At 40.8% G+C, this 26,260-nt stretch overlaps 1 protein-coding gene across 1 annotated transcript in view; it reads left to right on the forward strand.

The window, feature by feature from the left end:
* Nucleotides 1-7,187: 7,187 nt before the first annotated feature.
* The window catches only part of mafa (MAF bZIP transcription factor a), an 84,965-nt gene continuing 65,892 nt past the window's right edge, over nt 7,188-26,260 (forward strand). The window contains exons 1-2 of the mRNA XM_083916922.1: nt 7,188-8,401; nt 16,120-16,185. Coding sequence (XP_083773048.1) covers nt 7,434-8,401; nt 16,120-16,147 — 996 coding nt within the window. The 5' untranslated portion in view covers nt 7,188-7,433 and the 3' untranslated portion in view covers nt 16,148-16,185. The remainder of the gene's footprint in view (nt 8,402-16,119; nt 16,186-26,260) is intronic.

Below are 26,260 nucleotides of genomic sequence, written 5' to 3' on the forward strand. Positions count from 1 at the left end.
TTAAATGTTCCTCAAATGTGTTCATTTAAATCATCTTGATTTCAGCTTCAGTCGGGTTTTTAATGCTGAGTGCTCAACACAGGGCTCAAATGAACATTAAGCACATCATCCACTGGGAGTGTTTGAAGGGCCATGCTCACAATCACAGTCAGATGTCATTTTAACCAGCTTAGCAGCGGAACAACTGATAAAATATAATTATTAGGAACAGATACAGACTGCAGAATTCAAACATACAGGCCTTGGTAATATTGTTAATGATACTGGTAGCACAGCAAAGCAAGTGATGCACATTTGCAGGTCAGACATAGCTCTGATTAAGATAAGTCGAGAATCTTGCAATTTGAATGTGACGATTAGTCTTCTTGCCATAAGACCAAACGTGACATTACCCATGATTACTTAGCTCTCTGGGTTAGATTATGTCTGATTTGACACGGGTAATAGGAATGAATTGAGAGGGGGCAAAATTCATCCGCTCACGTTTCATCGTGACAAAGGTATTCCTCATAATGGGTTTAGACTGTATGATGACTGTATATGAAGACTGAAATGTCATTGCTAATCCTACAATTAGAAATGGCTGAAATTCAGGTCCAGAGTTTTATACTCGCCATAAAACTTTGTGCTCTCTCCTTCTGCTCTAATAGGTTTACTTTCACTAATCAGACAATGCACCATAAATGCTACAGGTTTAGTTTTATAGTAGCTAATGCATCACTCTAAAAGCTGGAAACTCTTTTCTTGTGATGTTAACCTCTGAGTGGAACATAACTAAAAGATATTTAGGAGAATAAACTTTTAATCGCCTCTATTGTGTGTTAAAAGGTCCACCTCCTATCACAATGGCCCAACCCTGTACAGTCCAACATAATAAATGTAATAATTATGTGTTGGTGAAATAACTGTAAATCATTTAATGACCCTACAAGGCGAGAGTTATTTTTAAAAGGGGATTCATCAATATTCTCCAGGGGTACATGAAGAAAGGTCAGAAAATCTCTCATTAGGCTATGAGCATGCGCATATGTGTCCCCCTATGTGCATTTGTGTAGCCATGCATACATTTGGGAGTTGGTTTGTGTCACTGTGTCAGCTTGTGTGTTCCTATTTAAGTGTAAGTGTCTGATGTGTGTACTGTGATTGGAGATAACTATGATATCAGAAGAACGCAACACAACACAGGAGAGCCATCAACGGCATCCTGATCATCCAAACACAAATATACATCGATCTTTCATCACTAAGCTGAACTGTCTGAACATCAAACTGTGGTTTACACAGACAGCCATTTATTCTGTGCGTCAGTGGTCTTTCTAAGTGTAATTGTCTGTTACTATACATGTGGACGCGTGATTAGTGTGTTATCATCCATTACTACCACTCCCCAAACACACATAAACACACCACACTTTTTTTTTTTTATACATTTTCATTTGCTCAACAATATACAGCGGGGCAAAGAGTTTTACAATGCATTTCTAGGGTGGCTAAAAGTTCTCTTTTACTTCAATGGTCTTGTTCTCTGATACTTCTGTTGGATCTCTGCTGTAATTAGCTTACTAACTCTCTTTAATTGGGAAAATTATACTTTATTGTTAGTCAGTTCCAGGTTACAGTATAGCTCAAGGGCACAGGAGCAGCTGGGAGGTGGAGGCTAGAGACTTAACAAAGACACGAGTGGGAGGCGCAAACTCCTGCATGCATTGCTACAATTCCTAACTTCAAGGAGGCCCTCAGCCCTGACTTCAAGGAGGTGGACAGATATTATAAATGCATGCAAGCCAATACAATATCCCTGACACAAATCTATTTTTATTTTAGTTGAGCCAGGATCAGAAAGGAATGTTGATATCTGTATGATAATGTTAGGGCTATATGAAGTAGGATTTATGTTGACTTGCGTTATTGCACAAAACATTTAGCTCCTTTCTGGACATCACTCAATTTTAAAACAGCATACAAATTAAGCTATTAAAAAGGTTTTCTCTCTTACAAAATAGGGCTCTCAGACTTACCTAAATTTGTTATCATGTTAGGTGTAACTTTGTTCAGTATCGTGGAAAACTCTGTCATTGCACTGTAAGTATTTGTTTTAACAGTTATATCAAGAAACACATACAAACACAGACATTGGCGCACCCACATATATACTGTACACAGGTTAACAGGCACGCTCAAGCAGCCCAACACACACACACACACACACAGATAGAGATGAAAGTCTAAGTCGCGTGAAAGCATTGGGGGCATCCAAAGGAGATAACCCTGGAAAGATATCCAACAGTTAATATGCCATTACACTGCTATACACATTAACCTTACACATGACAGTAAACCAATACATTATGTTCATGTGAATGTAATTATGGCTAATATGCGAGCCACTCTGCCAACTCTTGTGCAATATTGACCAGTGTTCTTCGATTACTCTACATGTGGTGAATATAGTAGCCTACATTTACAGGCCACAAAGTATTAATCAGCAACCATGTTATTTAACTTCACAAATATTCAGTTAGAAGGTAAATAAATATGAGAGATCAAACCTCAAAACTCTATGTCACCCCTGGTCATGTGCCACTGAGACAGTCCTGGAAACATGTGTGACTCTACTGTTCACAGCACTGTAACACATTCACTGGCTTGCTGTTGGTCCCTCGCCCCAGAGCCACAGAACTGACACTAACTCTGGGTTGTACGCTAGAGTTCTCCAGTCAAACAAAGCCCACTAGCTGTAGGCTACCAAATAATTTCCACGAGTGTCAGAGAGTCCATCCAAAATCTACCTCAGACTACAGATCTGATCTCTCCCTGACCTTGTTTTGTCTGCTCTTTCCTCTGTCACACCCTTCGCAGCCTCACCCTCCCTCTGACTAATGGATTAAGGTAATTATGACATGGCTGTGCCCACATTCTGTTGGTGGGGTGAAAATTGATATTCTAGCTTTGTTGTTTCTCACTAAACTGTTGATGAAATTGCATTGCCCCTAGAGGGATACCAGTTCTCATCACGTTAGCAGAGATGTAAAGCATGGATAGTCTTCCTGTCTTCGTCTTAAAGTTAAAAGTGGTGCTCAAGTGGTCTTGTCACATTAAAAGCTGTGTGCAACTCCATTCTTTTGCCTGTGTTGCCTGTGTGTTTGCAGGTGCTATCAGCTTTCAGGTATTCACCAATGCAGGCATGGATTCAGTAATAGGCTTAAGTAAGGGTGGGTTACAAAAGTGTTGGAATGTAAAGAGGCTGATTAGATGGCCTTATTGAGCCCTGACTAGAACTGAGCAACCCCCCCCCCCCCCCACACACACACACACACACACACACACACACAAACAAACACACATCCAGACAGAGAGAGAGACATATCGTAAACAACACACTGACCTCTGCTCTTTCCACTCAGTCGCCTCTATCGTTCAACAGACTGAGACGACCCCTCCTAATAGTCTAATCTAAATGACACTCTTTGTGTTATTGCTGAGTTTAGGTTAAAGGATTGAATTTGTTTACATTTCAAAGTATATTCTGCAGATTATCGCAAGCTACTGTATTGGCAAATGTCTTGCATATCTCCAAATGTCACTATATACAAGCAGCGAGTCCATTGGAAGTTGTATGTTAAAGTCTTTTACCCAGAGAGGACATTTCAAAGACTGTGCCCTAATGTTTACTTCTTACAATGTTAATTTTAAACTTCAGTGGTCAGATTTATTTTAAAACTCTTTGCCTGGTCTGTTGCTCAAAGAATATTCTCATCACTCTCGGCGTATTGGAAAATCATTGTTGACTGAACCCATTGAACCCTCACCTTTGATATCATCCTAAGTGCAGGAGCATGTGAGAGCTCCAAATTCTGTATGAGGAGTGGGGTAACAATTACCTGGACAAAGGCATTTCTGAGGACAGAAAAAGGGTAAGGCTGATATTTCAGATGGATGTAGTTCCAAACTAAGTATTTGGAAGTCACCATTCTGCCACTAAGACCTGATCACTTTAAAAGAAAGTCTTAAAATCTTAACAGTATAATATTTATGTCAATAAACTGTCAAGAGTCACTCCAGTGTTCTACCGAACACACTCAGTTGTTTGCTATGGCTTCAAAATTCTTCCAGTTTTACAAATTACCTAGGAGTCTGTGATTAACCCTTTTAATGATATTGTAATGTTTCACACCTCAAACAACCTGCAATGCTCTACGACCTCATCACTTCTTCCTTCAGGTTTGATACGTTCTCCTCACAGCGGCCTGATACCTCTCCATGTAGATCTCTCTCAGCTCTGCATCATCAATAACTTCAAAGGCACAAAAGCAGCTAAATTAGGTCTGCCACTTTTCTTCTGTCATGACTAATGAGCTCTCCCTTCGTTTGTGTATTAGTCTCGCTCTGCTGTGGCCGTACCCCAGGGAACAGGCCACTGCTGCGCCTTCCCATGAACAGGTATGCCCAAACAGATGACAAGGCAACAGAATGGAAATAGAAACAATACAGTTCTATTTGAGTTCTGTTTGAACCACACGCACAGTGTTGTATTAACTTGCAAGCAGATGCATTAATTTACCCCTTTACTGGAACATTCAGTTACTGGCAATGATTCTCACGATTCTACCCTGTTGCCTCACTTTTGGCCAGATACGCAGTTGTGCTCACTTGGAAGGATGTTTCCCCGCTCAGACTAAGTCAGTAGCTCCAAGACATGATGTCCTACCTTAAATTGGAGATGATACGCTTCTCAATCAGTTCTGAGAAGGAATTCCTTTTTGGGTGACCCTTTTTGACACCCAAACAACAAAGGCATGACATGTATTCTAACATTACCCTTGACATTAAACGTAACTCATTATTTCATGGAAATAGCTATATCTAGTTTTATATTTCTGTTTCTAGACATTGTGCTTCATACCTAAACTAGATCACCAAGGGGATGGGCGATGATACTGTTACCACTGTTATAGTTGCTGTTATTATACAGTATGATACTGTATTGATGTTTATGGTATAACAATGATAAACTATGTGTGCTCTTACATGCTGAAAATCTCAAGAAAAAGATTTAGGGAAGAAAAAGAAAGAAAACAAATGAAACTGAAAGACACCATCATAGCTACAGTTTTTCGCAACCATAGCAAAAGTGTTGCACTCCTTATGGTTATGAAAATATCTGGCTGATTGGCAGGATCATCTTCCACTGCTTTTGGCAGGAGGGATGTGACTGATTTGGTCTATCATTAAATTGTGTGCACCCAGGAATCTAAAAATACACATTGTCGCAACGATGAGATCATACACTTGTGAGTGAGGGAGAGACAGACTATGATTATAGGCTTTTGTCACAGGAAAGAAATTGTTATTTGTCAGCACCATGTCAAAAGAGGCCACAAATTAAATCAACACTCCAACTGGCCAGGCAGACCAAGCCTTATAGCCTACTTCACTCTTTTCTCAAACAAATTGCATTATCATTGAATGTGTAAACTGCCATGTGTCATCAGTCGATCAGCAGATACAATAGGGAACTTAAACTTAAGGGTATAAATCCCAAACTAAAGTATAGTCATCGTTGTTGATAAATCAAAGCTAATACATAAGTATCAAGCTAAAATAAATTAACGTTTGTTCTATGTGAGGAACTTTATCATAGGTCAGCCAGTAAACTGAAACTGTATCTGTTTCACACCAGTAGTGAACTAAATTGTCTGGTGTATAAATGTATGAAATATCAATGTATAAAAAGCATCACAAGGGTCTCAATACACACCATTTAAAATACAATATTCTTTACAGTGTGGACAAAATAACTAATGGTTTGATCCACATGGTTAAGCCCATTATGATCCCCTTAATTATACAGGACACACAGTGATATGGAAACTAGAAATACCGAGACTGCTTTATGTTACTGTTGTACATAAATTAAAAGAAGACCTCTGAACTGAGATAAAGTGCAATGTACAAGAGTGGTTTATATGGCTCCACAGCAACGCCTTGGCCAGTGCTTAGATAGTGATTTTTATGGCTGTGGGACATAATATCACTTTGGATGGAACACTGGGTTCACTGGCATTCACTTCCACTGGTTTAACTTTCTTACAGAAGTCCTTTGAAATTCACGACTATTGTACATAATGTGTTTTCATCCTTTCATAACATATTTTATTCTTTATTTTAAAATGTGTGTGGACTATTATACCTATTGAAAAGGGAATCCCATATCCTGGCATATCCAAAAGGTGGCAGTGTTGAGTTTTATAATGGTACGTGGAGGCATCACAAATCTCTTCAATCCACCTTTCATATTTTTGGTCAATTGTCTCAGAAGTTACCACTCAACATCATGCATATGGTAACCTGTGTTTTATATAGCTATGTGTGCTATCAAATAAAAAGGTATCAAATGTTTTTTTTGCGATGTTTCTAGGGGAGACAAACAAAGTGTAATATGCTGCTTTAAAACAGAAAAAAAACAGGAGATATAAATAAAGTAGCATACATAAGCAAATATGTCAATAAAAGGTGATCAGTTGTGATACACTTTAGCTTTAGATAGATGTAGGTCTATCTATCTATCCCCAACTATCTATCTATTTATCTATCTATCTATCTATCTATCTATCTATCTATCTATCTATCTATCTATCTATCTATCTATCTATCTATCTATATCTACAAAGATAGTTATATTTATAGATATATATACCTATCTTTGTCTGTGTGTTCTCTATATGCTCCGCATGAGGAACCGCATGTTAATAACTCTACAGCATGCAAGATCCACTTAATTTAACTTTCAAACTACAATTCTATACTCTATATAGAAAGGTTCGATTCAAATTACGACGTTAGTAGTCAAAGAGTTAAGCATCTATGTCCCAGCTGACAGTCAGCTGATGGTCTTTGACAGTTGCGAAAAGTTTTGTTTCTGCAGGCTTCTAATATGTTAATTCGGAGTGTGCAACCCTATTGGCTCTTCGTCCGAGTCAATTTCCTATTTCCAGCCTGACGTCAGGGCAGCTACAATGCTCTTAAACTCATCTGCTGTGTGATCCCTCTAAAAAATCGCCCCACCAGTCAGCGCCTTGTAACGTGCGAGGCTGCATTCACTCCCCTACCTTCGGCTCTTCTCCCTCTCCGCTTGCGCAATGTATTAACCGTAAAGTGTTAAATGTTTGAAATACAAAACCGCCGAATTTCACATGCTGAAAAAGGACTCCGCTACTCGTGCGCGCGGCACTGGTGTGTCTGTGCAATAGACTCTGCAAAGAAAAACTACTCTCACACGCCTGCAAGTCCGCGGCTACAAAAAGGACGCTGAAAAGCTCATTTTTCAGTTTCAAGACAAACGCTTAAAAATCAAACTGGCTCACGTTCTTCCCAACCAACCCAGTTTGACAGCTGCTATTCACCCCACTTGGAGGACTGTCAGCAGCAAGAGGATGGCATCAGAGCTGGCAATGAGCAACTCCGACCTGCCCACCAGTCCCCTGGCCATGGAATATGTTAATGACTTCGATCTGATGAAGTTTGAAGTGAAAAAGGAGCCGGTGGAGCCCGATCGCAACATCAGCCAGTGCAGTCGCCTTATCGCCGGGGGATCCTTGTCTTCCACCCCGATGAGCACGCCGTGCAGCTCGGTGCCCCCTTCCCCAAGCTTCTCGGCGCCCAGTCCGGGCTCGGGGAGCGAGCAGAAGACACACATAGAGGATTTCTACTGGATGTCCGGTTATCAACAGCAGTTGAATCCAGAGGCGCTGGGCTTCAGCCCCGAAGACGCAGTCGAGGCGCTGATCAACAGCAGTCACCAGCTCCAGTCATTCGATGGCTATGCCCGGGGCCAGCAATTCGCTGGCGCAGCCGGAGCAGGAGGCACCATGGCCGGGGAAGAGATGGGGTCCGCCGCGGCAGTGGTGTCGGCAGTCATCGCTGCGGCAGCCGCTCAGAACGGAGGACCACACCACCACCACCACCATCACCACCACAGCAACAGCCACCACCAAGCACCTGGCGTCCAGTCCAACGGCACCTCTGGGACAATTCACCCACACATGCGCTTGGATGACCGGTTTTCAGACGACCAGCTGGTCACCATGTCAGTGCGGGAGCTCAACCGGCAGCTACGCGGGGTCAGCAAGGAAGAAGTGATCAGATTGAAACAGAAGAGGAGGACCCTAAAGAACAGAGGCTACGCTCAGTCCTGCCGGTTCAAGCGGGTCCAGCAGCGGCACGTCCTGGAGGGAGAGAAGACGCAACTCGTCCAGCAGGTCGATCACCTAAAGCAGGAGATCTCCAGGCTGGTCCGGGAGAGGGACGCGTACAAAGAAAAGTATGAGAAGCTCATCAGCAACGGCTTCAGAGAAAATGGATCCAGCAGCGACAACAACCCTTCTTCCCCGGAGTTTTTCATGTGAGTCTCGACATTATCGTGAAAAAAAAAGAATATCAGGGTTATTCACCGCGCTTAAAAGTTTTCATTATGAAACTTTTTTTGGCATTTGGCGCAAATACCTACTAGACCAAGAACTAATTTGTCAAGATTTTATTTTATAATTTTTTTGAAAACGTCTGCGACTGTTAGATTTGGAGTGCTTTGTCATCCGTGTTTTTTTATTTTGGAGAGACATATTCAGAAAACTTTCATCTACGTTTTGCTATCATACTCAGTATATTATGCAAAGCCCATTTTTTTCATCGTTGTTCATTAGATTTGCAGTGTTTGAGTAAAATATGATTTTTTTTTAAAGTTGATCCAACTTTATGCTGCAGTGTAGGAAGTGTGCATGCAGGCACTAAGTTCATCAACTTGCCATTTTTTCATCATTTTACTTTGAATTCAGTGTACAGATTCCTGTCAAAACTGCATCCATCGAGAATATGTTTTTTGGTCATTTTTTACCTTTTCTTTTTTTGTCTGCCAAACTTGGAGGATTGCGAGCCTGCCGTTTGACGCCACCTCATCTCATGCATTTGTTTGCTTTTGTGTTGAGCAACAAAAGACTGTATTCATTACAAACTGTTCATTGTTTTTATAGAGATGTCTTATTGAACTTCCCTGCATGCTGGACATGTATGTTTTTTTTTTCTTTCTGTGCTTTGAAGAAGTCCTTATTGTCGGATGACTCCAGCATGGCATTCATACTTCATTTTTGGCCTCCTCACTTTTTTGGGACAGCAACAAAAAAGTGACAGGACTTCCCCCCTTATACAAGTGCATTTCAGCTGTGTTGAAGTGCAGCACCACCGGCTGTCATCAGGCTGCAGTGAATGCGCTATGCATTCCTGATGGAAGTTGATCGGCGGGGATCCTGGTGGGGCGAGGGGGGGAGAAAAGACTTCACTGTTAAGGAAATCACCGATCTCTTTCCTGGAAGTTTAGTTTGTTTCTTAAAGGCTATAATGTTATTTAAATATATTCCATTCTGCATTTGACAATAATTTTGAAAGCGTAATTTAAGTACAAAGTTTTACAAGTTGTAAAAGATAACGTGCTACAGGTTGGAGCATATATAATTAATAAGGAGATTGCTGCACAAAACTGTTTTTAACAATGGTTTAGAGAAATTGGCCCGGCTCCAGTTATACAATGAGCAGTATTGTTCAGTGCATAAACAGCGCTTTTGCAGCATGTGCTTCAAATAAAAGTGTGAGAGCTCCGACACACATTTCACAATTGTATTTCCAAAAGTGTTGTTGCAGAAGTCAAACTAAATTGACATTTAAAAAAAAAAACTTGTCTCTTTAACGAACTGACGTATTTTGGACTGAAATGCACTAAAAATCTTCGCCTGTCATCACGTGGAACTTAAGAGGAAAAGGTTAGTATTCTCCACGACTCAAGAAGATACTGTTGCGACATAAGCGTAACATTTTGATACTTTATTATCAGTTCAGGAAACACTGTTGTTTTGTCTTAAACGAACTCAATATTTGCAAAGCAATAACAATTATTATAATCAATAATGTCTGGACATTGTTTAGATCAGCAGGGATTGACACCCTGCATATATAAAATGAGGGAGTACCATTCGCCAATAAATCTTGAAAATATGTTAAATAATCTTTCATCTTATATATAGTATATATATATATATATTTTGCTGTGCAAAATTATTTCACTCACTAACCATATGTGATGTTCATATGTGCTCGTTTTTTCATTTCATACAATTAAATGATATGCAATAAAGTTATGTAATTGTCTTCAATAAGTTTCTCACTTTTTCTTTTGACTTGTCCTGAATTTGTTTTGCTTTTCTAATTGAAACATATTGAAACTCAAACCGTGATGAAGATACTGCACCACATATTAACACTGTATATATTTGCTGCTGCTGCCCTTCTTAGTGTGTTTTCCTCATACGCTAATTTAACAACTGTCCACCCTGAACAAATCAGAAACACAATTTTAGGTTATTTATAAATCCACCTAAATTTTCCAATACAAGTGTCACTCTTTTGTTTTTAAAAATCCCCTAATTTACTGTCAATGAAAAATCATGTTCAAGATATAATGACCCCAAAACATAGACTTAGACTGAAATCTTATTTGTTGCTATTTTTATTTTCAACTCCATTTCCATTCTAAGTTATTGTTTACGATCAAATCATTATGTAGAATAGAAAAGTATCCTATTTAAAATATTTTTGGTCCATGAGTTAATCATCATCTGCATTTATGAAAGTCCTATATGATTTTGTATAATATAATTACATTATATTAACTTTATTGTAGACCTGTTATTTGCGTATGTGATTGAGTCTCTTTGTGTGTGTGTGTTTGTGTGTGTGTTGAGGGGGCGGGTGCATGCATTTCTGTGAACTTAAATAGGTGCCAATGTGTGCGTGTGTGTGTTCCTTGAAAGACAGTATGTTTGGATAACATCTCTGAATTTCTTGTGACACTGCATGTTCTATATATGCTCCCTCCAATTGCTTGCTTCCTGATTTGTGTATGTGTAGTGTGCCTGCTGTCTGTGTTTTTCAGACACTGTGTGCTCACTGTCATTAGCTTGTCATCATTTGGCTTTCCCAATTTCACCCTGCTTTATCCTGTTTGTCAGTTGGCCTGGAGCAGGGGGGGGGGGGGGGGGTTGAGGGCACAACCATGTCAGGCATGTGAGGGGGCGCTGTAGAAGGTGCCAATGTAAGTCAGCCGCTGCGGTGGGCAGAAGAGAGATATGAAAGAGGCTCAGTGCGGCTGTACCCAATCGTGCATTACAGACACTGGTGAAAAGGCCACTTTTCTGAAACACAAGAGGAAAAGTTCTTTTGGAAGTTCTGGGAAAAGGAATAGCCTTTTGGGCATCTTATTTCACTGTTCCAGAACAATTTGTTTGTTGAAACAGGAAGACCCATGTGCCAAAATCCACTTTGAAGAAACACTAAGGTTTCTAAAGACAGTCTGGATTTGTCAGCTTTTTGCAACCTAGCCACAGTTTGTGCGTGCATGGCTGTGAGCAAAGGATATACACAAAGGTCACCTTTCATAATAAAATAACCACACTGTCAGTGTGTTAACAAAGCATTGAGTGATCAATGTTATTCCCTATGAACAATAGTCTTTGCAGTTATAAATTTCATACTTATTAAATTTACAAAAAAGCCATCGTCTGCACCATCTGCCAGGGGTGATGTGCTGCACACCTCGTCAAAAAAAAAAGGAAAAAAAAGGAGAGCCACTTGTGTCCCTTTCTGTTTTGTGTGATTCCTCTGAAGTGTGTGCTGCTGCTGTGGCTGATTTGCCCAGAGTGAGGGGAGAGACTGAGACAATAGTCAGGCTTAGGCTGAATTAAATGATTTTGCAGATGATTAATAGTGGTGTGGGCCACTGGCTACTGCGATGTAGAGATGATAAATCGTGAGTGCAGCTCCGTGCAGCTGTGCCAGTGTTGGGTCTTAGCATGCACACACCATGCAATTTACAGCCAAGCCGGTCTCCTTCTTCCTCAATTTATCTAATTACATCTATTTGATCTAAGCAGTAGCTCTGCAATATTTTGATATTTCTTATTAACCACAAAAATGTATTGAATATCTTCAGGGAGGATAATTGTTTGTCTTTTCCCCCTTAAATGAACATATCTCTGTACTTGCCATTTTAAAGAGAGATCTTTTTTGGGAGGGGGTTAGGCTTTGCTGTGCAATCGTGTGGTGGGCTTTTGATGTGTTTTATTGTGGCATGTAAAAAAATGAAAATTTGGTTTCTGTTTAAGGCCACCCTGTTTGACTCTTTAGCTTGTTTATGCACTAGAAATGAAAACACACTCACCAGCTTCACACACCAGCATCAGCACAAACACAAACAGACAAACAATAATTATTTGCCCCATGCCTTTTGTTTCACAGCCGGATGTCCCTTGTGTTTCTCTGTATTCTGACATTTATGTGATTTAAATACTTCAGTCTCAAAGCTAAATGACATTTACATGAAGACAGATCTGAGTTGCAAAATATCTTTCCTGTTGTCTCTGTGGCACAACTGAGCAATGGTTATGTATGTGATAAATCTATTGATTTTCCAATGATGCACTCATGTGGAACGTTGGCGCTATGTTGGCTGACGGCACAAGATACAGCACAATGTTCACTTAAGTAGTGGCATGCCAGTTGACAGACCCAAAAATAAGAGGTGGTTGGGGGCCTGAATTATTCCAGGATTTAGATTGTGCCAGAGGAAGGGCTGGAGAGGATATGTTGCTGTTTGTGTGTGATTCTGCATATCTTAGCTCACGCCGGCCTATGTGCGAGGTTGATGAGTGCCTGTGTGGATAATATGTGTGTTTGTATGTGTAAATGTATGTGTGCATGCATGCGTGCGTGCGTGAGTGTCCTGTCGTCTTTTGGAGAAGAGGATGAGCAGAGGTCAAAAGTTACAGCACACAAGGCTGCTCTCAAAGTCATTAGAGTAATCCTTGCCCTGGGGAGCTCAAGCTCATTTCCTCTGCCCAGAACCCACTGAATAAGATGAACATGCACATCCGACATGGTACAGTACACAGTAAATTCAAGACTAGTCACTGCCATTGTTTTAAACCCAGTTCCTGTATTTCACCACTGTCTTAGAGAGTTACTCTCGCAGCCTACTTCTTCAGAGCTTCTTTTTTTTTATCGCACTAGTACATTTCTGAGGATTGGAACAAAATTCAATAACTTACTTACAACTTTTTGTTCAATTAAGGGTTCTTTGTTTTTATAGTGTGTAAAAAAACATGTTATGTGTTAAAATAACTTAGCTCCCAGTTGATGACTCATACAGTAAGTTTAAATACACATAATGTGTTTATGTACAGTACTTACATGTACGCAGCACTGAAAATATGTAGAAGAGGGCAGACATAGGGCTCGGCCAAAGCGTGTCATGTTTCCATACACTTGTCTTTTTTCATCCCATGTAGCTGAACAAAAGAAAGCCAATGAGTCACTGTCAAATGAAAATAGAGATGATAAAAGTAAATCAGCCTTTGCAGTGGTTTAACTAATCACAGTAGTATAATAGGGATTGTCCGGTGGTGTTCGTGGCAGCCATAATGATCACCAACAGCAGTTCATGTTATTCTCACAGCCACTTCATTCAAGGATTGAATTGTGGGTGTTATAAAGACACAACAAAACAACCAGTGGTACTATAGGAAAACTCATTGTTCCCTGTATTAATATCCTCAGTCAGACTGGATGCTAAACTGGGATTTAGTCTTGAGTTGACCCACTAATCAAAAGTTACAAAGACCATATACCATTTGAAAAATACCACCAATTTCAATTGTGGTAAAGAAAATACGTATTAATCATCTCTCTCATAGTGCAATGGGTTCAAAATAATTGAAATTTAGAAAAATAAAAAAATTGGATTTTTTTTTTTTTTTAAAGTGTTTTTGTTCTACTTAAAAAAAAACAACTGGCCACTGAAAAAATATTTCATGATGACATTTTAAACACTAGATCTAAGGTCAGTACATGTTTATTTATTAAATCTGTAACAATCGGGGCATGGTGCATTTGTGATGAAAGTCTAACTTTTGCATGACGTTTACATGACCTTTCTTTCTTCTTTCCCTTTTAATGGTTGCTAGCGTTGAAGCCTTTCCAAACATACATATACTATTCATATTTTTAAACATGTTTCAAACCCATCACAAGGCCACGCTGCTTCTTTTAAAATACATATTGCAAGCATCATGTAATTGAATTTTAGTGTATGTAATTCATAAAGTTAGGACTTTGTAAGATTATTTTTCACATTGATAAATTACAAAGCCTCTGATGATTTATGAATTTGGTTCCTAAAAATAGCAAGGCAGTCATACTGGATGTGCAGGTAGTTAACAGTACCAGTAGTCAGGTGTCTCAGCACAACCAGGTGGCAGCCACATCTGTGAATATGACCAGGTTCAAGGCAGATTCAGAGACCTCCTCTCCCTCTACAATGTATATGAGAGGTTCAGTACCCACACACTCACTCCTTCAGAATTAAACAGACGTCAGGGATCAATGAAGCTGCTTATTTTATCAGAGTGCGCTTTGCTCTTTCTATACATTTCTTTCTTTCTTTGTGGCAGAAAGTCTTAGCGTGCTTCAAATAGACATTAAGTGGATACCATGTCATTAGAGAGTTGTCCTTGAAAGACTGGCTGCAGGTTATGTTGGTAATGAGGTGGTCGGGACTTGCTGGGGTAATTTTATATGTCTGTAAATGGACCCAAACCAGGAGCCTGTGACTTAAATAACTGCAACACCATCTCTCAGAAGTCCCTTTGCACAAAAGATGTCAGTTAAAAAGAAAATGTAAGAGGGATTATAGCCTTTCAAAGTAGCATATGCTTTTCATATTTCTACAAATAAAACCCCAATATATGACCAAAATCACAGTTTCAATCCATAAATGTGTTACTGTCATTTAAAGTTAATTTTTATTTTAACTGAAATATAGAGCTGCAGGAGAGCAATGCACTGCTCACTTCCAATTAGGGTTAAGTCATCTACAGGGAACAACAATGATCTATATTCAGCTATTTGTATTTACATGTTGAATATTCTTGATTTAGCTCTCTAATATTTGCAGGTGCACAGGCCTTTTTGTCTTGATTCCCAAGAGAAGTTGTTGCTTTTCCAGCACTGTTAAAATAATTTGCAAAATCTATCACTCTAATGAAAGTTTACACTTTGTGATTTACAGTAGATGCAATGACTTTGTTTTTCTGTTGTGTTACTAATATCATCATGCTGCAAAGCAGCTGTTCTACTGTGGGTCTATATACTCAGTAGAACTGAGTTATGTGGCATTTATTTGAAAATCTAATGATTTAAAATTTCCCTTCACTGCAGTGTATGGGCAAAGTATTTCAACAACTGTCATTTTCCAGAGCGTTTTAAAGGACTTGGCATTAGTGCACAGAAAGCTAAGAGCTAAGCTAATGTTTTTCCTTATGTAGCAACATTTATAGGGAATATAAATAAGTGCATCTGGAGTTTCCTGGAGCAACATGCTTACTGGGAGGGTGCTTATGAAAGTGTCTGTCATGAGATAGTAGAGTCAGACATTAACATCCTCCACTGTTTGTTCATCTGTATGATAAATGACCTCCCTTTTAGCACAATTAATAATGTAATTTAATAGGATGAGCAGGAGTAAAGGCCTTGGCATAGAACTCTGTTGCCTTTTCTGTGCCACGGCACACTATGTTTAGATATTTTAGTTTTGTCTCTTGTGGTTACAGTGTTTTGATCCATGGGTTCTGCCTGTAGAATCTATTTGCATGCAAATTTTTACATTTCCCTACGCATCAAACGTTTAATATGATACATGTACTGTTTCACCAGACGGACAAGGTGAGAGTGAATCTCGCTCAGAATGAATCTACTTGTGCTTTTGTGATTGTTTGTATGCATCAGTATGTGTGTGTGTGTGTATGTGTGTGTGTGTGTGTGTGTGTGTGTGTGTGTGTGTGTGTGTGTGTGTGTGTGTGTGTGTGTGTGTGTGTGTGTGTGTGTGTGTGTGTGTGTGTGTGTGTGTGTGTGTGTGTGACACATGCAGTAGAAGAAACAGAGGAGGTAGATAAGACACCATGTGTATTTTCCTTGATAATCATTTATCTATTCTTATATGTTTTGTCCAATCTGCTTCTTTAGGTCATCGAGAAAATTCCTCCATCTGTGATTTCAAGCCCCTATCCTCCGTGCCCTTGGCCCTCTGAGGTAAAAAACAACAACAACAAAAAACGTTTTACTTGACCTCTCAGCTTTTTTGTTTTTATTTCTCTTCATAACAGTGAGTCAGTTTTGTAGAACTTTGTAAATCTTTAAAATCATCACAGCTCAGCTGCAAAAATACTATTAAACATAATTATAATATAGAGAATTATCACTGGTGATGTTTCCTATTATACACCTACACAATTAAATTAATATTCATATTCATTAATATTAGACTCATTAAATAGAGAAAGGATACAGTCACCACATAATAGTGAGTGTTTTATAGCATATTGCACATATCTATATCTATCTATTTATACCATTGTTTGTCAACCCCTATTCATATGCTAAAGAGCACACACCTTCTTCATCGCATCTGTCTCTTTCGCACCAGTGCCTTAACTTTGCAGAGTACTGTATGCATTTCCCCACCTTATTTAAATCCACAGACACACACACACAACACAGATATGTCACGTTGTAAGTCGTCCTGGATCAACAGCGCAACCAGCACATTATAGGCACTCATTCGAATGTAAATCACATGTTCAGGTTTTGTGTTAGGGAGAAAAAGCAGAGAGTGTCGGGACAGCAAGATAGAGGCAGAATGAAGAATAAGCGTATACTCCTGAAATCAATTCACAGAGTCAGAGAGGAAACTGGGCAAATGTATATTACAAACCCAATTGTTCCTGTAATGTCTTCACTGATTGTTCCATATGCCATAACGCCATGATGTGCTTGATCACGACAATATACTGTAAGGATGAAAGGAGGTATTCATGACTTTGTACCTTGGTGAAGTAGAATATATGTATGTATGTATGTTTGTGTGTGTGAGTGCGTGTGTGTATTTGTAGCCAGTGTTATTTACTTGATTGTGTCTAAGTGGGGCGTGGGTGGGATCAGTAGCTGGCCTTTAGCCAGCTCCACTTAACTTCAGGAGGGGAAGCAGGACAAAAGCCATCAGGGGAGACAAGGACAAATCATCTTTAGATGAAGTGTTTTAAGTGCTCCGATTCTCCTCCCACGTCATCACTGTGAATTAGGTGCCCTCTGCACACTTCTAGGAGGTGTAGAATATAAACAATGCCAAAGGAACGGATGTTAAACGGATGAAAGTGGAAAACCATGAGGGTGTCTATCTTATTCAGCCTCGTAAATCTCAGTTATCTTGCAACGCCGCTGCGCTATACTGATGTAGCGCTCTGACAACCTGGCAGCCGAGCTTAGAGGGGCTGCATGCGGTGTGGTCTGGTCGATCATGTTCTTAGCAGTTTCAACCAAGGCAAAGGTTGCAGGCAGAGCCATGTCTTTGTTTTATGCAAATCCATGCATATGAGGTGGGGGAGGAGAGAGGTCGATGAGCAGTCTGGCCACGTAGCTCCAGGAGGACAGGCTGAGTGATGGAGACGGAGAGCCAGGTCTCTGTGTCCTTGCCTGGGGAAAGAGTGTCCTGACTCTGGCCTGGACTGCCTATAGACACCACCAGGACACTGTGTCACTGCGCCTCTACCCCACCAATGCAGGAGAAAAAAAAAAATCCAGGCACAAATGTATTTACACTGTGTGATGTTGGGATGGCAAGAAGATAAAGAGAGGTTAGCGTTGGTATTGGGCTATCAATGTGTCCCACCTGTGATTGGTGTGTATCCCCAAAGCAATTTCAGTCAAAAGCAACTGGACTTGGTGTGTATGTTATGAAGGTAGGCACACCTCAGGGGTTCACCATGCAAAAAGACACTGGAGTTCAGAGTTCAGCAGGGAGTTCAAGGACCCTGAATATGCTGACAAAGATAAAACCATCATGTGTGTGTGTGTATGCACAGTAAGTGTGTGGGAGACGCTGTGTGAAAGAGAGCAGAGTGTAAATATAGATTGGGGATGCAGTGTGTGTGTCTGAATGTGTAAATATGTTTGATCATGCTGTAACAAGTAGGCAAGACCCCCAACCATGTGGCCAGTGTATGTCAGGGTGGTTTAGGTGAAACTTAGAGACACACGCACCACATCTAGTCACAACAATCCATTTTCAATGTCTTTTGCTTCCCTATATCAGTGCTGTTCATCAGGGCAGTAAATGATGTTGAATGTTTTTCCAAATGGTTTTGTTTCCCCATCGCTTCTCACTCAGCCCTTCCCACAGTTGCGTGCTAGCGGTAACGCTTGATCGGAGGCTCTTCTATCACAGAGAGCTCTATTTCTGGATGCCAGGATGTTGGTCTCAGTCATTGAGGGCAGATGAAATCGATCCAGATTGACCTGTCATTCGGAGGAGAAAATGAATGAGATAGAGGAGGGGTGCAGAGGCCATAGGGAAAGGGGGGGGGGGGGGGGGGGGGCAGTGAAGAAGTACAAAAACAACCTCCTGCTCCATATGGGTCAAAAGTCGAGGGCTGATTTATTCAAGACAGGGCGTTCTCTATCTCCCTCCCACCCCCCCCACCCCCCTGCTCCACCTGCCTCTCGAAAAGGAGTGAGAAACTGGAGACTGCTCAGAAGGAGCTGAGTATATTTAGCCTTGGTGACCAAAGACACTGTGGTCTAACTTTAAAGTTAAAAATACAGATATCCATGTACAGTGAGAGGGGCACAGTTTTGCGTCATAATATGGCACCAAACGCAAGTTTCTCAGCTTGAACCGACTCAAAGAAAGATTGCAAAGCTGCTTGATGCTACAGACTGTACTTACTGGTCACATTCATTAGCGTTATCATTAGTACTACAAATGATTCAGTTCAAATGGGGAAGCACAAGCATGAAGCGTAAGCAAGACACTCACATTTCACTGCTGATTGTGAGAATGATGCTTTTCTTGCAACAAGAGAAAGAAAGAAAGACAGGGGAAGAGTTATGGCTGCATTTGTATGTGAAGAATTTAGCCCAGTGTGTTTGGGCAGAGCTCCACTTTGCTAATTATTTTCCCGTGGCAGAGTTCTCAGCATGGCACTCCTCTATCGCTCTGAGAAGAGAGGCTCAAAGGTAAGTGCTTAGTCAGCCCTGCTCTGGGTGTGAGATACTGTTGGGTCTCTGGTGGACTGCTGGGGAGGTGGAGCGGCATGGGACAGAGCCATCACAAGGGCGAAGGCTTTGAGGAGAGGGCAGGCCCATCATCACCCATCATTGAAAGAAAGGGGAGTAAAATACTACCGTCGGAGACAGCGAGAAAAAGCTCTGTATTGTGTCTGCCTCAATCCTCATCATCATGTGGCAATATCACTGTTAGAGCTGGTAGTCTACACAACCCAGTCACTGTGGGCATATATGTTAAAAAAGTCTCGAGCTGCAGGATCCCCTCATTAGTAATTAGCAAATGAATGGACTTAAAACCTAAAAACACATCATCGTCAGTTTCTATGCGGTCTTGATCTCCATGCTAATCCCTCAATTAGTCCAGAGGAAAATGTCTGCGTTCTGTTTCCCTCCTGCCTCTCTATTTATACTCCAATGTCAAACTTGTCTTTCTTTCTATCTCTTTTTAGAGTGACACACAACTCCTCCTCTTCTGTTTGCCCTGCTATCCTCCAAATGACTCTCCTCCTCCTCCTCCTAAGCAAACTTAGCTTCCTTCCCCTTGCCTCTGTAACCAACGTCACCCCCCCCCCCCTGCCGCCTCACACTGCACCTGCTTCTCTCTCCCGCCTACTGCTCCCTCTCCCAACGTTACTTTCCCCCTCCTCTCCTCCTCCAATCCTATTCTCCCCCTCGTTAGCTTGATGAATGGCTTCACTGCAGGGAAAGTGCTGATTTTCATCCCTCTGTCTGATTTCTGCTGGCTGTTATTAATTTCAAACACTCAGAGAAAAGCAAGTGAGTCAATAAATAAGGAAATGAACACACTTCATCCTGCCATATAGCAGCTCTCACAGTCATTCACCCAGGATGCGGATCCTCTGTGGAGGCTGGGCCTGCATTTATACTGATAAAGTTCAGTACCGCTCTTGAATCACAACATGTTTCAGTATTTTTTTAAATCGGGAATAAAAGTCAGCCAGCGCCACTGCATCATATCGAATGTTTCTAGAGTATTTTAAGTATCTTGATTCACTCAGACAAACAGGACCAGAGGGAAGCACAATGCTACAAAGTAAATAGCTTCAGAGACCTGCAGTGTCCTGTCTCATCTTTCATCTTTCACACCGGTGGACCATTTTCCCTATATAAGTATACAGAGAGTGACAATGGGAAAAGATAGAGAGAAGATGCATGGTTAAAGAGAGGCAATGAGAAGCAGCAGCCTAACAGAGTTATCGATGTACATTAAACGATGATGTCCACGCAGTGTGGCCGGGACTATACATCTAAGTGCACATTATTTACATTGCTGGCTTAATTCATTGTGCTTGCCTGTTAACATCAAACACAAATAGCCTCTGAGACGAAAAGATTCTTTTACTTTTGTGCTGTCAGATAGGCACGCTTGCACCAAAAGTTGTTATTCTCTATTTTATGTATTTAATTAAAATGAGTTAGGATGTCTAATCAAAACAGGATCTCCATAATGCATGCACAGACACAGGAATTAAAGGCTGAGATATCATCAGGCTGTTTACAAAGTGTTAAGACAAACAAGCTGGTGTAGTATCCTATTAATACATGTCTGAGACACATACACATGTCCTCAGTTGTGTGGTGTGTGATCTGCAGCGACAAAGCTTATGTTTCCCTTGGCTCAGGCAATTATAAACAATCAAACAATTACCAGACAATATTTGGTATCACATTAATAAACATACAGGTTTTATTAAGGCCAAGACTTCCTTAATTTGCTGTTACATCTCTGACACCTCACTTATTTATTGAATTCAGTTTCCTAAAACTGTCCTACTGAATCAGTGTGAAGCGCAAATATGTTTCTGTAAAACAGTGATTATATAAGATATACACAGCGTGTATATCGAGTACACACCTCATGCTAGGTGTAGTGTGGGGGGATAAAAGCACTGCCCGTTGACCTTTAAATGTCCCATGTTTTAAAAAGTGAGATTTCCATGTCTTTTTTTTATTATAAAGCAGGTCGAGGTGCTATATACATAATGTGAAAGTATCACAACCCTCAATTCACAGAGAAATGCACACAACCTGTATTCAGAAACTGTGCCTTTAAACCATAAATAGGATATAAAATGGATGTAGCTTCTACGTCAATGTCAATTGTTTCAAGCTGATCCAATCGCCCTCGCCTATGTGAGTCGCCAAATTTTTTGATTTTGACTCTGCCTTATTTCCTCTTACCAAAAAAGGGCATTGGTGTGACGTTGGGGAGAAGGAGATACGCCCACCTAGCTGACGTACACCGAATTAGCAACCAATAGCACAACCACCCAGGATCTAGGCTAAGAGCACATGCTACTAGATGTGGGAGTCAATGTTGAGATTTCTTCCGGGACAGGGGAGAAAAGGGGGTAATTATTATTATTTTTTTTCTAATATGCACGGAGGCTGTGGTTTTCTTTTGGGAGCTAGACAGGGTGAGAGTGAAAATCCACTCCTGTGTCAGTATTGGAGAACATGTTGATGCGAAGAACACACTGGATCCGGGAGTCAAGTCAGCCAACATTTATGTTATGTGATTTAAACCGATATTCAACATAGTACCATGCCCATAGACTGTAAAACACTGACCCTCAAGGCCCGACCCTCCCAGTGCTCCAGATTAGCATCTAGTGTATAGATCGTAAGCTATATTGCAAGTCATAGTGCAAGTGTGACTATTTAATTAGCTGGCATAACAGCTAACAAGTTGTGCTCCTAAACCATCTGTTAGTACAGTTGATCGAAGAGCAAACCATCTTGTCACTTATGGTAACACCACCACACATATGACCCCAGTCCAGGTCAAGATGACAGAGTTAGCATGCTTATCCTGACAATTAGCCTTGTGAGGGCCAGTGGCTAGCTGTCACTCAAGAGGACACGCCGCTAATTTTTCATAAACTTTAACCTCCAGTAGAATAAAAGCTAGCCTGGTACAAAAAAATCAACTCCCTCAGTGTTGTCATGGAGATATGACCTAAACATACAGACTAGAATGGTTTATTGTGCCAGGCCTTAAATAGGTTTAGTTATGCTGTGAAAACGGCCTATTTAAAATGGGGGTCAATGAGAAATTGCTCTATTATGCAACCTGTCCCTAATGGCAAATCAGCAAACTATACAAATAGTAGGTAGAAAGTACTGCTACTGTACAGTCCCGTTACACTTATTCCCCGGCTGCACTCACAGTGTAGAGACGCAGAGCGCGCAGATGTAGAAGACCTGGAAACACTGACCAATCAGAGCCTGTGAATGTTCTCATTTGTCCAGGTCAGCGTTATTCCCAAAGCAATTTCGGTCAAAAGCAACTGGACTTGGTTATTTGTCGAGGAAGACGTTTTATCTCTCATCCAAGAGGCTGCTGACCAATCAGAGCAGATGAGGCTTTTTAGGTTTGGGGGCACTAAAACAGAGTGTTTATATAGGTATAAACAGGTATATTCAGACATTTAAGTTTGAAAATGTCCGTATCTTTAGTTTATGTGTATCAAAGATGTAGTGTGTTTAATTTTATTCAGTCAGTACTGCACTAAACTCAATTTCAGCATCCAAAGTATTATTTGTGCCAAGTGTTTCGGTTTGGCGACACTGGCAAGTAATGGATTTGCAGAGGTCGCGTCAGTAGACTGCATGTAGGATGAAATACAGGGCCTCATGCAAGAACATTTAAGTGTTCTTATCTTAACTTTCTCTTACTTGTTTTCATACGGTAGGTGTCTAAGAGTGTGCCACATCAGATTTCTTAACTTCTGATTACTGTGTAAATGACCAGTGTAAACATGATGATTACAACCTGTGCGTAAATGAGCGAGCATTTAAAAATCATATGTCATGTCATTCATTTTTAAATGTAAGCAGTGTAATATAAAAATGAGATTTATCTCCCTCTGATCCCACTCTTATAATCCATGTCAAAATGTTGTTATAATATTGTCAATTTAAATTAATAACTATAGGCTAATGGAAGAAATATATTATCATTTGAATTGTCATAAAAAGAGTAAAAAAAAACAAACATATGACTCAAACATAAAAATGAAGTGTAATTTATATGTGATTTTTAAAACTCAAAATTGCTTCAAAGTAATGAAATATACAATACATTTGTGAAAAACTGAGCTTTGGATAACAGCAGAAAAATGCACATAACTTCAACAACAGGTCTGGACTATTTGTAAATTGTGTTCGTACCTAAGATAAAATTCCAAAATATGACAAAATTAGTGAATGCAGCATGTTTTCCTAAATCACTCATATAGGGCACTTAAGAATTAATCTATTTGTACAGTTCTTGCATGAGGCCCATTGTTAGGGAAGAAAAATACAAATTTATAGTTTCAAAGAGCATTTCAAGACTTTGTAAAAGACGTGCCCGGTGACAAAGAAAAAAATACAGTAAATCTAACACTGGTACAAAATTTACACTGCTGTAAATATCCCATTGAGTTTCTGCCATTCCTCATTTAATCTGTGAATGAATAAAATATTCTGAAAGCTGAATGCCAAGACACCCGCATTTTGACTTTATAGAGTGGTAGGAGAGAGAATGAGAGCGGAGGAGACGAGAGGAGAGGAGAGGAGAGGAGAGGAGACTGTAGTAGCTGCAGGGGCAGTGGAGCCTGTTTGTCTGCTTCATGGCTGTAAGCGCAGACATAACTATTGTGTTTACAAGGCTTAGTTGCTCTTACTGTTAAATTATTGGGGTGGGGGCGTGTTAAAGGAGGAGGAACAGAGGGAATGGGTGGTGGGGGTAAATATTTGTCCCTCTCTCTCATAGTTCTGGCTAACCAGGCTGAGGAATGCTCTTTGCATTTTATAATTATAGAGTTTGGGTAGTGTCACCCTCAGAGAGTACATGGCCTCAGAGACCTGGCAGCGGAGGGCTTTCTGCAGACACAATGTAGTGACTGGAAGGCTTAAAGTATGGAAGGCTGAGAAGCATCACACTTCTGCATGTCAATACTGTACTGAGGTGGCACATTAATGTGTCGTGAGGTTACTCTCTGAAGTGCAACATAGGCAAGTTAGGTCAGAACATGCTGTCAACTCAGCTGGTCTCCTCATCTGGTCACCTCACTGTCATCTTTTTGCTGCCTTGGAAGGGTGTGTGACCCCTGGGAATGAATGTTGTGGCAGAGATAAAAACATGAATCAACAGACCCACAGTCCTACAGTTTGCTCACTCTTTCTCAGAACTAAGCACACTGTCTCTTCTCCTCCAACCTCTCTATTGAATGCAATGCACTTTGGATTTTTCCCCCCTCTCTGTGACCTGGCCATTAAAGGAGAGCGATGAGTTCACAGCTGATAGTCTCTGGTTGCGAGGAGCGGAGAGCAGGGTAGGATGACATTATCGGAAGCGGCTGCATATAGATACTAAAAAAAAGAAGAAGACACAAACAGAAAGAGAATACTATGGCGCACTTCTCTCAGTATAAACTTGTGTCTGCTTGGATTACACTAATGACCCCTGACAAACCATAATAAGACACATGCATCTCTATGGACACTAGCCATGACCAAAGGAATGGCACTGTGTTTACTTTCCAATTTCTGCTGTAAGAGACTCTTAGCAAAAAGTAAAACATCATTAGTTTCCTGTTGTGTCCTTAAACCAATAGGTCATGGTAGAAAAAAAGGGATAGTTAATGCATTCTCAATACAAACCAGTATGCCACAACTATCATTAGAGGGAGGGATGTGAAAGGAGGGTGATGGAGAGGGACAAAGCTTTCCCTCCATCCCTGCGGCTGAAGTGGAATAGTTGTGGTGACGGGTTGTGACAGCTGAGGGAGCAAGGGACCAAGAGGGGAGTATCACTCCAAAATCCCCAGGAAACAGAGAGGAGGGAAGAGTAATTTAGGATGAAGCGTCTGCCGTAGCCTCTCTCAGGCCTGGTCTGTTTCTGCTGTCTCTCTCACTTTTGGACACACATACAGAATCACATGTTTTGGGTACTAGATATTTACTTTATTAACTCTCTCACTACATCACCATAATGATTTAGCCAATAATTATAAATGCTGCTTCTTGTCCAGATCTCTGGGTCAAAATTAGACATACGTCAAACACATACGCCACCCCAGAATTAGATGCACAAAGGACGAGCACACTGAATCTCATTTCCTTCCCCCGTCTCTTGATAGTATCCCTAATAGACCTCTCTCCCAGTGGCACACTGCTGTTGCAACATTCACCTACTATTCCTTTAATGAGATGTCAGTGCTGCGGTGTGTATGTGTCGGTATGAGTGTGCATCTGTGTGTGCCTGAGAAAGAAAGATGTTAGCGATCCTTGTGGCCCTGTTTATCTCCACCCTTGTGTTGGAGTAGAGGGAGGTCAGAGGCAGGGCTGCATGTATCCATCTCCATTCCCACGGCTGCTGTCTCACAGGCACAGTGGTCACAGGAGGATGAAAAGACTATGGATTTTTTCTCCTCCTCCCTACACTCACCAGAGCAGGAAGATTAGACAGAAGATGAGCGCAGCCTGGCCCATTCAAAGCAGCTTTAAGCCCGACACTGGAGGCATCTGACCCGAGCTCTCTGGTTCACGGAGCACAAGTGCACACAAGACATGTGTGTAACACACACACACACACACACACACACACACACACACACACACACACACAAACACACACACACAACTAAGGCACAATTTCTTGGTTCACTTTTCTGGTTCAAAGCTTGGTCATATAGTGCCTGGGTGTTAAACATCGACCTTACGACCTCTTTATATTAACACGCTTCAAGCACACACACTGGCCAACACGCATTAAACATTGACAGAAATAAGCACTTATACCCACTCACCAGCAGCCCCAGATGGAGGCTGAGAGTTGCATATGTATAAAAATATATTTGGAGGGAAAACTTGATAGACAATGAGGTGAAGTGAGTCAGGAGGGAAGAGCAGGGGAGCCATATAGGGGCGGGATGGTGAGAGACAGATGGATTGATTCAGGCAAAGAGAAACAGGGATATAAAATTCAAAGCTCTGCTGTTCTCACTAGCAATTAAAATAATTCTGGTATATT

Source organism: Echiichthys vipera (assembly GCF_963691815.1).
Source record: "Echiichthys vipera genome assembly, chromosome: 1".
In the NCBI taxonomy this organism is placed as follows: Eukaryota; Metazoa; Chordata; class Actinopteri; order Perciformes; family Trachinidae; genus Echiichthys; species Echiichthys vipera.